Genomic DNA, 12,541 nt, shown 5'->3' with positions numbered 1-12,541 from the left:
CAGCCTGCCTCACATTTAATTACATTTCTCTTCTGCCCAGTACCCAAAGCTCTATTTTTATTTTAATTACCATGAGAATAATAAAAATAGAGGAAGAGATGGGGGAAAAAGCTGCCACTTGCAGCTGTGGGTGGGTGGAGGGCCAGGCCAAAGAAGGAAGTCTAAATACCCCCCCACCCTAGGTCATGTACAAGAAAAGCCCCTGCTGGAGGGTGTGCCTGTGTGGGAATGGCCCCCGGTTGGCTGCCACCAGAACTGCCTCCTCCCCTCCGAAGCAGAGGCAGCAGATCTTTCCTTCCCCTTCCAGGCGGGCACCACAGGGCTGGGCTCAGAGTGGTGCCTGTCTGCCCCTAACCAAATTGCTGGACTCAACCGACCCCCCCCCCCCCGCCCAACACACATACACACACACCTCGTCCTCCCACCCTGAACATCAATGAAGATCACAACCTTCTGTACAAACGCCAAAAGGGTCCACATCTTTTATTTACATTCAAAAACTCTGCCATGTACACGGTTGCAAATATTAAAAACAAAAAAGGGTGCAATGGGGAAGAGGGCCCTCCAGAAAAACAAAACCCAACCAGAAAACCCCACTGATCAAAACCAACCTCAGATGGGGAGCAGATAAATGTGGGATATGCACTGGAGCCCAAGTTCCCAGAGAGCCAGGAATTCTGTTTAGGAGCTTCCTATTAGTAAAAGGAGGCCTGTATTCGGCATTTCACCCAAACTCCATCTAGCTCTCTGTGTTGGAAACCTATTCTTCATCCCCATACTCAATGGGAGCAGCCAGAAAATACACTTACAAATAAGTTGTCCCTTTTTATTTTGATACCAGCAAAATCGCAAGGGTTTTCCGGACTGGTTCCACCACCTCAAAATATTGGAGTGGGGGGAGGGGTATTAATACTTGGGGGTAAACAAAATCTTTCAACTTTCTCCCACCTGTTCTCTCCCTTGTCCAGGAGAAATATATATGTATATATTATTCAATTTTAATGGGAACAATTGCAACCCCGCCCCTCCGAGCTGTTTAACCAAAAGAAAAGCAATTATGTGTCCAGGGCACCTTCCTCATTTCTTGGGCTGTCACCCAGTATCCCTCAGTGGGCATCCCACGCTCTTCACCCCTTATTCAGGAGGAATAAAATAAAAGTTCAGAGGAGTCAGGAACAGGGACATAAACTTAAAAAAAATGCTTTCCAACTGGGAAACAAACCAGAAAAAAACCTTTGTCTTCTGTGTATTTACAAGTGAACTTCACTGGGACAGGAGGAAGATGGGTGGGTGGGAAAGAGCCACAACAAAAATGCAGACCCTTCCACCCCACCTCCTCTACAGTCCCTCTCTCCCTCACAAACAGTATGCGCATCCCAGCGTACGAAACAGGAACCGTCCTGATGGTCAGCTTCATATCCCCACACATCAGTTTCAGCCTCCCAATGCTATCCCTTGACAGAACACGGAGGTGGATGAGGATCAACCCCAGAAGGGGGAGTGGGTTTGAGGCGAGGGACTTGTAACTGCCAGGCAGAATCTGCTGATTTCTGTAGGGGCAGCCCCCTCCCTCTGGTGCTGGGACGGTCACCACCCCAAATCCCCCAAGCACCTCTTTTTCTGCCTCCAAAGAAGCGAGGCTTGTTTTAGATACCAATCCAGAGCAGACTCTCTACTCTGTCCAGTCTTTGCCCCTCTGGGATGGAAGCATAGCTCAGAGCCATCCTCCCCGCCACACTAGGGCTCCCCACCTCCCCTGGACACAACGGCCGCTGTTGTGCTGGGAACGGCTGAGGGTGGCTGCTGCTTTCGAGAACCTTCTTTACACTTCTGACAGTAGAAGATGTCAGGAACATTGGTCTTCTTGATCTTGGCACAGGAGAGGTGGATCCAGGTGCCGCACTGATTACACTCGATCATGGGCCGACCAGCAAATGGCTTCTGGCAGTAACAAGTGATGAGGTCCCATGAGTCATCCCCTGGAGAAGTGCAGAGAGAGAGAACGAACACATGTACTTAGAGGCTCACTTGTGACAAGGGCTGTGTGAATTCCATGCATCTGAGCCTGCACAGCTCACATTTGGGTTATCTGTCATGATATACATCACTACCAGAACCTCACTTTAGTTTTTAAGTTTCTAACCCCTAAGACTATAGAGGAAAGAACCTTGAGAAGATGCGGGCATTGACTGGTGAAGCCTAGAAACACAGAGATGGGGGTGGTGGTGAAGAGAGTTTCTAGCTCTCGGGGAACAAGATTCATTTCTTGCATTTACATCATGCCTAGGAGAATAAAAATACATATGCAAGAGCAGTTATATACATAACGTAGGTTTTATTTACACCGAGTAACCCCCCCATTCCCCAGGACCCCCACAGAACTGAAAGTGACTGGGATGGTTGCTAGAAGCTGGGGGAAAGAAACCCAAATCAGACAGCCAGAAAATCCAGAAACTGCAACTAAAACCACCTGTGTGTGTGTACATATATGTGCATATATATTTATATCTATCACATGAATAGACAGTGCTTGCAAGAGAAATACAGCAGAGCAAGGGCTGAACTTGGATCTGAGATGAAACCTGCTCTCATCAAAATCTGCTGGCCCAGATCTGTCCATTCTCCCCATTAGATTAGGACAGGGTGGGAAAACAGTCTGCTGCCTCGTGAAGTGGACTACTGGCCAATTGCATCACATCCACGGGAATTGTGGCAACGAACACTAGACTAGATCGACCTTGGACTGATGCAGCAAGACACGTGATGTTGTTAAACAAGAGTCTGTAATGAAGGGTCATTTAAGGATGATAGACTGATCATTTATTGATTTCATTTTTATCCTCCAGAAATCGCTTCAACTGTGAATATATCCTGTCCATGCAATTATTGCTTTGCAAATTTAACAGCAGACAACAGGCACTGCATGGGGGGGCCGGGGGGGGGGGAGAAAACAAACGTGAATAGCAAAGCAGAAGTTGACCCAGCCCTTGCTAGATCACACCAATGCTTAAATAGGTTTTACTACTGTTATCCACGACATCCCCTTCTGGGAGATGCTGGGAGTTGCAGTCCAACACCTCTGGAGGGTGCCAGGTTGGGCAAAGCAGCCTGACATTTAAAAAAAGGACCTGAGAACGGCCATTGGCTGGGGTAGCTAAGCGGAACCTGTGTTCGCAAGGCGGTGGTGTTTCCTCCAACCAGTGGGGACAAGGATTGCGGAACAGTCATGCTCAAGTAGTGCTGTGTATGAGCATGAGTCAAATGCACCCCTCCCAGGACAGCACCAGTAGGGATCAGAAAAAAAACAGCTGTAAGGCTAGAAACCAAAATCTGAAAAGGAACAGCTGCACCAACTGCATTCCCAGCATGTTTCAACACAGGTCTTTATCAAGGGAAAAACTCTTAGAGACTTTTCTGGAGGATTCCCTCTCCCTTACTTCTTACTTGGAAAAAATAACAGAGAAACCCCCCAGGAAAGCCTCTAAGAGCTTTTCCCTTGATGAAGGCCTGTGTTGAAATGCACTGGGAATTCAAATTGGTGCAGCTGTTCCTTCTTTGATTTTGGTTTCCACCCCTTCCGGGAGCCCTGCAGCCTTGCCCCCTCCTGCTCCTCACCTGATTCCACCATGATGTCCTCGTCCATCACCCTCATCTCGCCTTCACTGGAGCTGCCTTCCCCATCTTGGCTGGTCTCTGTGCTGATGCCCTCCTTCCCTTCCCTCTCCTCCAGCTTCATGGGGAAGCTGGCAGCCAAGAGCTCCGGGGGAGCCTGCACAGAGACCAGCGCTGTGGCGGCTGCCGCTGCGCCCTCCTCCTCCTCAGAGTCCGTCTCGCTTAAGGAAGCTTTGTGCTTCTTCTCGCAGCGCTCCGCCTTTTTCAACTTCCGCTTCTTGCTCTTTTTGATGCGTGAGCGCTTCTCCCCCACCGGGTCGCCCCGGTTGCGCTTGGCTGCCCCAGCCTCCAAGGCGGCCTTCCGGTTCCGCTTGTCCTTCTTCTTGTCCGTGCCTCCCTTGGGCCCGGCCAGCGGTGGCTGCTGCTGCTTGCCGACAGGGTCCAAGTCAAAAAGGGAGTCCTTGAGTTTCATTTTCTCCAGCAGCGAGCTATCGGACTTGAGGCGGCGGAAAGCCGCTTTCTTTTTTGAGGATTTGGCCTTCTTCACAAAGGTCTCGATGGTGTGCAGGTCCGAGTGTGTCGATTCCCAGCCATCACTGTCCACCACACTCTCTGGGCGGATGGGAGAGTTCGAGCCAGAAGGCGTCCAGTCATTTTCCTGGGAGGGCAGAGAGGACAGATACATTTCTCGGGCTAGCGCTTGGTAGCATGTTATTTAATCAATTTACGGACTGCTCGACTATAGCTAAAAAGACACCTTGAAGCGGTTTATAACACAAAAAGTTCAAAGAGAAAATGTCCACAGTTAAAATGCATAGAAATGAGAAAACAAAATGTCTCCGTTAAAAACATTTAAAGCCAAAAATAAACAAACCTGTTCTCAATTAAAATATTTTAAATCAGAGAACTAACAATCAACAAACTGGACAGCACAGGCAAGGGTGAAAAGGGAGGTCTTTAACTGATGCCTAAAACACCACACATACCAAGGGGGAGGACATTCCACGAAGTGGGCATCACCATGGAGAAGGCCCGTTTCCAGGTTGCCACCAGATGGCAACATGCAGGTTGTGGTATAACAACCAGCAAAGCCTCCTCTGATTATCTCAGCAGTTGAACGGATATGTGTTGGGAAAAGCAATCTGCCAGGTAACCTGGCTGCAAGTAGTTTAGAGCTTTATACGCCAGCAACAAAGCCTTGAAGGTGGCTTGGTAGCTAATAGGTAGCCAGTGCAGTTCAACACCAGTGCAACATGTATGCAGCCAGGCGCCCCACTCCGCACCCTGGCCACTGAATTCTGCAACAGGCGAAACTTCCGGACCAAGCACAAGGGCAGCTCCACATAAAGCACATGACAGCAATCTAAACTGTATCCAGGTGAAGGATGTTCCATGCGTGTGGGGTAGTTGCTGGCAGTGCCTTTCTAGATGGACCTGACTTGTAAACTCAGACTCCCTGATCAGTCTCTAAATTGGCTGATCATCCAAGAGCTGTAGGAGACAGGGAAGGAGGGTCACTCTAACGTGTGCTGGGGCACCTTGAGGCACCCAAAAGAACTTGACGTTTATTAGACTGCAGAGGTATTCTAAGCTCCCCATACCCCTGAGCACAAACAGTCAGCACAGCCCCCCCCCCCCCCCCAAATCTGGGAACATCACCTCATCCAAGAAGGTTTTCTAACTGTTAAGAAAGAGGAAATATCAGAGAAAAGGGAAAGAGAGCCAGGAAGGGATTAAAGAGAAAAAGAGAGGAAGAATGAAAAATGGAGGAGTCTTGCAAAGAGTGGCCAAGCAAGGGAAGGCTCTCAATATACAATTACTATAATGTTATGAGGACTGAAAGGGAATAATATGCATCTTTATTTTGTGTATATTTCCTTTGCCTGTTACCTGCTTTTTTAAAGAAACAGCGTAACTCTTCATTAGACTGTACGTGCCAAACTTCACAAAAAGTTAGTTCCCACTGCACAAGATGCACCCAGCTGCAGGTTAGAATAAGCCCTGGCAGACAGACTAACAAGGTGAGGATGAAATTAAAATCCTGGTATAAAGGATGAATGCGAAGAGAAAACTCTCTGGAAAAGACCCTGATGCTGGGAAAGACTGAAGGCAAAAGGAGAAGGGGACGGCAGAGGATGAGATGGCTAGATAGCATCACCGATGCAATGAATATGAACCTGAGCACCCTCCGGGACAGTGCGCAGGACAGGAAGGCCTGGCGTGCTATGGTCCATGGGGTCACGAAGAGTCGGACACGACTGAACGACTGAACAACATAAAGGATGAAAGAAAATGGGAATACAGAACACTCTGGTGGCCAAAGCAACAAACCTCTCCTGCACACAACTGACAACCACTGTCCCTTTTGAAGCATGACAGCCGACCATTAGTTATGCAGGTTTTCCAGAAAAGGTTGAACTGGAAAAATTTCTGGAAAATGTTCTTATGCAAATTAATTTGCATCAGAAAATGTTCTGATACCCTAGAGAGTGATCAACTTTAGCATGTTTATTTTACTTGTACTTAGTAAGCAAAATTTAAAAAAGGACCCCATGTTAATTATTTGTCCCAATACACCCCAAATATTTGACCCGAAATACTTGAGGGAGGAAATAAAAATACACATAATGTGATTTAAATGTTATATTATGTGGATTTTTTTATTTGAATACTTGAAAAAAAATTAAATACAATAATTGTTTAAAATTAAGAAAAAGACAAAAAACTGTTCACACACTAATACATTTTAGCAACCCAAAGAACTGTGCATGATATGCTGACAACCACTCGTCTGTTTCCAATAGACTTCAACTCTGTCCCACTGAATTTGTCAGGCACCATCAGTTTCGTTGTTGCTACCTATTACATCTTATTTCATATGGAGACAGATACGTATTTCAATTATATGTATGTATTCTATCACATACATATCATGGATAATATCCTAAAAAACATTAATTACAACTTTTAAACTGCCAAGCTAGCCTAATCCTGTATTTGCAGTTGGCATCCATTCATTGTCATGAATTAACTTATGAAATAGAAAATGTTCCCCACATCCCTGCCATTCAAAAATAAATGCCTAATTCCTAAACCAAGCATTATGGAGGCTGTAACCTATTTTGGAAACTCACCCTGACAGCTGCCCCCTAAGCTCCCAGATGTGTGGGGATAAGCTGTGCTTACAGAGCTCTGCTCATTTCTCAGAAATGATCTTTAGTCCTATTTTGGCACCTTCCGTGCCAGACAAATTATGCCCCGTGAAGGCCAGGTCTAGAATGCAGAGCAGGGGCAAGAACTACAGCTCCCAACATGCACTTCAGCAAGCCTTCCAAGCTCTGCCGCATAACAAGCCAGGACATGTCCGCCCCCTTGCTTCCAGAACAGTTGCCTACACTTCCCAGCATGCAACACACCATGGTCTTCAACCAAAATGGCCATGGCTCAGAGCATTCTGGGACTTGTAGTTTCCACAGGCATTTGCTGCTGTTTTGACGGTGGTGACAAGTAAAGACTGCAGGAGACAATGCGGAAAGCAGAAGGCCAAGAGCTAAGCGTGCCACGATACATAAGCAAAGCTTCCCTACCAGAAGACGGGGCTTGGAGCACTGAGAGCACAACACGGAGCAGATGCATCTTTAAAAAGGTGAAGGCGCCAAACGGGTTGCTATTTAACAACAATTTACTCAGCACGCTTCCAGAAGGTTACCAGGACAGCTCCCCCACCCCATCCCACCCCTCTTTCCCAAAGCTCCCAGACAGAAAGACAAAACTACTGTCTTTGAAACTGAGGATGCACACATTTACACACTTATCAAGCCATTAGAAAAAGCGTGTGTGGGGGGGGATGGAGGGAAAGAAGAGAGCCTGTTTCATTGGAAAACCCAAACTAACCTCCTTAGTGGAAGGGATGTAGCCAGCGTAGGCCAGGACAAAACTGCAAAACTTGTTGAAATCCTCAATAGTCCGCCGCCGCTTCTCCGGAGGCTGGGCGGGGGGGGGGGGGGGAGAACGGGATGGGTTAATACACACAGAGACACCCACCACTCACAAGTTGCTAAGCTCCAAACAAATCTCTTTCTAGGGCAAGGATTTAAGCAGCTACATAAGATCACGCATACCCCACAACTGGAGGAGCTGCTAAATGGGGAATGTCATTCAAACAGGCTAGGGGATAAAGCCTAGTAACCCCTGCTACAAAATATCCTGCCTGCCCCCACCCCCGCCCAGCTCCCTAACTAGGCCCCCAAACTAGAAATGCAAGTCAGATCTCCCCGGACACAATAGTGAAAGGGGTTATGCATGGGGTGGGGGGAGAAGAGCCAGGAGCTTTTGGTCTCACCCACAACAGGGCGGGGTGGGGATGGCAGGGGGAAGCTGGTTGGCTTTTTGCTAACCAGAAGCAAAGCTCATGCTGGGATGTTGCAACCGCACAGACTTTTCAGATCTCTTTGCCCTGCTGCAGAGCCATTTTGCTGGCTGCCCCCGTGAGGAAGACAGGCACAGTTTAACACACACCATGAGGCTGGGGAAGGAACAAAAACAACTTATGGGGAGGTTTGGGGCAGGAGCAATCAACCCTCAAACTTTTTTTTACCTGGGTCTCCGGTTTGAGGTTTGGAGGCGGATCTGGAAAAACAAAACAGCAGAAAGGATCACTGGGGGGGGGGGGGCAGAGGCATAGGTTGAGACTTCAGCACCCCACCCCCATAAGGCAGGCCAAATTTCTAAGGAGCACCCTTGCCAGCATACAAGGAGACCCCCCACCCCCAGACATAACACTGAAAGCATTCTGTGGGGCTATTCTCAACTGGGCTATGGCTGCCAATCACCCCACACCACATCAGACACCCCCTCCTTTTTGTGGGGAGAGGGCTGCTCTATACCGCACTGCTACTTCCTAGGGGAATCGGCCAGCACATGGTGCCCCCTCATGCATCTGCTCCAGACCTTGCCCCATCTTCCCACTCCTCCAACATCTCTCTCCCCCGCCCTTCAAAGCTCTCCCCCAGAAATTCTACCGAAGGCAAGGTGGCTCCCCCACCCCAGCTCTACCCAAGGGGGGGCACCCCGTTCTGGCTGAGGTGCCCCCCACATGCACCCCTCCCAGCCTCGGAAGCACCCAGGAGAATAAACTCCCCCCTCCGGTTTCCACCGGAAAGCGAAAAAGGGGCTGCTTGATCTCCGCCAGGCCTGACACCCAGCATCCACCCTACCCCACCCACAAAGCGCATGCGCCCTGCAGCCCCCAAGAGACCCCCTCCCCCGGACTCCTGGCTCCCGCCCCGCCCCTCCGCTCCCAGTCCTCCGTCCCTCTGGCCTCCGGACCTGCCCCCAAGCCTGTGCCCCCCATTCTGACCCTTTCCTCTGCCCTCGGCTCGGAACACCCCCTCCGAACTCCGGCCGCGTGAAGCCTCATTCCCTCCTGGGCCTGCCATCCCCCCGCGCATCTCGCTCCCCTCCCCTGGTGTGCTTCTTCACCCCCGCCCCAGCACACCCCGCCCTCCTCCACCGACTGGGCAGGGGCTCCCTCGCTGCCCCCCAACTCCCTCCTCTGCTGCCCCCCGCGATTTTCTCCAGAATCCAACTCCCCCCCGCCGCCTTCCAACTTCCTCCGGGCTTCCCTTTCACCTGGCGAGAGGCCCCCAGCCTCCATCTTACCTCCCCCGCAAACAAAAACACACGGGCTCCCGTGCCTCTCCGCCCAAGAGCCCCTGCCTCTGCCCCCAAACCTTTTCTCCCACCGCCTCCCTCGCTCTGAGCGCCCGCACCCAGCTCTCTCTGTCCTCGTTGAGTCCCCCCGCCCTGCCCTGCCCTGCCCTCCCCCCCACTCCCCCCCGCCCTCCCCCCGCCGCCGCCGCCCCCGCTCCGGGGCTTCCTGGGCCGGCTCCGCACAGACACGGCCCCCGGGCGCCCCTCCCCGGCCCGGGCACTTCGCCTCTTCTTTGCGCCCGCGGCGGCCCCGCTTCGGTCCGGCTGCCCCCGCCAAGACACGCGCGCTCTCCCGCGGCCCCCCCGCCCAACTCCAGCGCCGCTGCTCCCCCAACGGCGCGCCCGCTCCCGCACCCCCGCGTCCCCCTCCCCGGGCCCAGGGAGGGGCGCCCCCGCCCCACAAGTGCGGGTCGGGCAGCCCCCCTCCCCGCCGCCCCCCGCGCCGTACCTTCAGGGCTGGGCTCCGCCATGGCCGGCCCCCTGCCCAGCCAGCCACCCCCGGCCGCGACGGCGGGGCTCGGGAACCCGCCACCCCGCTCCGGCTCCGGCCGCCCCTCGCGCCCTCGTCCGGTGCCGCCCGACGCCGCTTCTCCTCCTCCTCTCCTCGCTTCTCCCCCTCGCTCCCCCCTCCCCCTCGCTCGCGGCCCCGCCCCTCCCTCCTGCCTCGCCGCCGCCGCCGCCGAGCATGTCGGGACGTGGAGTCCTCCCCACCGCGAGGCGCGTCGCACGGAACGCGGGCGCCGCACTACACGTCCCGGCGGGCGCCGCACTACACGTCCCGGCGGGCGCCGCGCATGCGTAGGCAGCTCCTCCGCCCTCCCTTTCTCTCCTCTTCCCGGCGAACCCCGAAGGGGAAGCAGTGCATTGTGGGGGGTGTAGTCCTCCTGTCCGGCAGAGGGAAAGAGAGCCTAGGTTGAAGCAGAGGGTCCTGGGAGCTGTAGTTGGTGTTTTCAAATTGGCCCTTTCTGGTGATCTCCGGACGTGTGTGGGACTGCTGGCTGGGGATGATGGGAGTTGCAGTCCCACACACACCAGGAGGGGACCGTTCCCAGCCATTGGCCATGCTGGCTGGGGATGATGGGAGCCGCAGTCCCACACACACCTGGAGGGCACCAGGTTGGGGAAGGCTGAAATAGGGCAAGGAGTAGGTTGTTTAAACCAGGTGATGGTTTAAACATTCAAAGGCAAAGCACAGGTAAGGGGTGGGAAGGGGCTACTAGAGATGAATGGGGCAGCAGGAGCTCCCCCCCTTAAAGAGTAGCCTGTTATTTCCCACATCTTTGTGTTATTGCTAGATACATAGATTTTATTTGAAGACCACAGTTGTTTTCCTTAACTATGGAAAGAGGCAGAATCTCTCAAACAATGGATGTTCCAGTAGCTTCCTGGGACAGGAAACGTATTAACATTTGTAATCATTTGCTTTTTGTGCAACTAAGCAAGAACAGAAATCCACTTTAAAAAGTAAAGTGAAAGATGAAATTCCCCTCCAGATTGATTTCACATGTGCCTGAGGAGAAAGGTAAAACCCTGGCAGATTTGAACGCAGAATCCGGATTTCTAGCTATCTGCCTTTTGCTCCCTACTGCCTGGGTCCTAATATTGCTTACTTGAAGAGTATTCATGTTTTGCCTCCTCCTCCCACTCTCTTGAAGGCATGAACCAGCACAGTGAGTCAAGCAGCTTTAGGTCTCTGCAAAAATGGCTGGGCTGGCATGTACATCTCCAAAACGGGATGGGGAAAACCACTGCAGACTCTTGATGGCAGTGTGTGCATGCATGCGTGAAGGGCAGGGAGAAGTTATTGTGTGATCAAACCAATCACAAGGGGATTGAGCCAAGATAGAATTCCTTCCTTCTTGTCCACGAAAAGTGAAGGGGCACATTCTGACAGGCTGCTACTCCTCTCAGGGGCTTCTTAGCATTTCTAAACCGGAGGTGTTGGCTGATGAAGAGTTCTGTGTAACTCCAATGGTTGCATACTTTTCTATAGCGCTGCAAGCTGGTCCAGCAAAAGACACTTCTCTCATCTCTTATAAGAAGAGATGGGAAAAACTGAATACACGAAGAGGCCGTGCAACATAACCCAAAAAGGAGCCACCAGGTGACAAGTTCCTTGAACCTTCAGCAACGCAGGCCTGGTTACCATTTGGCTGCTCAACAAATCTTGCCTCCCCTCAGAGAACCCTCACCTAGGACTCAGAAACCACCATTCCTCACCCATTTGCATTGTGAGGCCACCCCTCTGCCAAGTAAACTTCCACTCTTGAGTGAGATTCACTCCACCCAAGAGCCCCCCTCCCAAAACATCCGCTAAAAGCATCTGGAAGCCACCTTTCTTCTGCGAAGAGGGATCCATCCACCAGCACCGCTTTCTCACGCTAGAGCTGGAATCAACAGCTCTCCCTCGCACATACACACTGTATCCAGGAGCTGCCCACATACGCACACACCCAGGATCCAGTCCTGGCATTGCAGCTACAAAACACCCATGCAGTGCTGGCTCCCGGTTTTGCAGGGCCCTTGGGCAAGACACCCTCAGTCTACCTCCTCACCGCCATTGTCACTCGCAGCTCTTGCTCCTCCTCCTCCTCCATACCGCTGCTGCCACTTGCTTACTTGACAGGCAGAGAGCCAGTAAACCAGTAGGCCATGGCATCTGCTCACCACTTCCACCATGTGGGCCAGAGCAAGAGGCAGGTGAACATACAGACTGCAATGGCAAAGAGCAGGAGCAAGTCCAGGGGTCTCTTTTCAGCGGGCCCCTGCTGTGGTGTGGCTCTTGGCAGGGGCCCAGCCATGCCTACCCTTGACACTGGCCCTGCATCCATTCTGCTGCACCACCAAGGATGTAAGTAGCCAGGGCCATTTTCTCCCACATATTTGGCCAGGCACTCTTCCCAACCAGATCCCCAACCCAAGTCAACCACCTAGCCCCACTGCTAGGGATTCACTCCCCAAATATCTGCAAGTATCAATGTGCAGAACTCCAATCAGCACCACGGAGAGCTAAGGACTCTACCCCCCTCCTCAATCCATGCAAAAATTTAAGAAATCACCACCAACTGCCTGGTGGGAAGGATCCCTGAAGAGAGGAACAGAGAGAGGGGGCAGGCAGATGACCTCAGGCCCTTGCCCCAAATGTACTCTCCCACCCTTCCGCTACAGGGCTTTCTACCATCAACTGCCCTGTAGGACAGACCTTTATGAGTTATTT

At 51.9% G+C, this 12,541-nt stretch overlaps 1 protein-coding gene across 1 annotated transcript; it reads right to left on the bottom strand.

Moving 5' to 3' along the window:
- Nucleotides 1–453: 453 nt before the first annotated feature.
- Nucleotides 454–9,930, bottom strand: PHF23 (PHD finger protein 23). Its single transcript, XM_084806718.1, has 5 exons — nucleotides 9,773–9,930; nucleotides 8,210–8,241; nucleotides 7,507–7,599; nucleotides 3,616–4,270; nucleotides 454–1,979 (listed from the first exon to the last, which is right to left on the bottom strand). Exons 1-5 carry the CDS (start codon nucleotides 9,792–9,794, stop codon nucleotides 1,738–1,740), a joined length of 1,044 nt encoding a protein of 347 aa, XP_084662844.1. The 5' UTR covers nucleotides 9,795–9,930; the 3' UTR covers nucleotides 454–1,737.
- Between the last annotated feature and the right edge of the window lie 2,611 nt (nucleotides 9,931–12,541).

This window comes from Heloderma suspectum, chromosome 6 (assembly GCF_057233095.1).
Source record: "Heloderma suspectum isolate Gila_16-S chromosome 6, 16-S_ref, whole genome shotgun sequence".
NCBI classification, from domain to species: domain Eukaryota; kingdom Metazoa; phylum Chordata; class Lepidosauria; order Squamata; family Helodermatidae; genus Heloderma; species Heloderma suspectum.
Note: the sequence above shows the minus strand (reverse complement) of the source record. Positions and strands in the feature narration are given on the sequence as shown.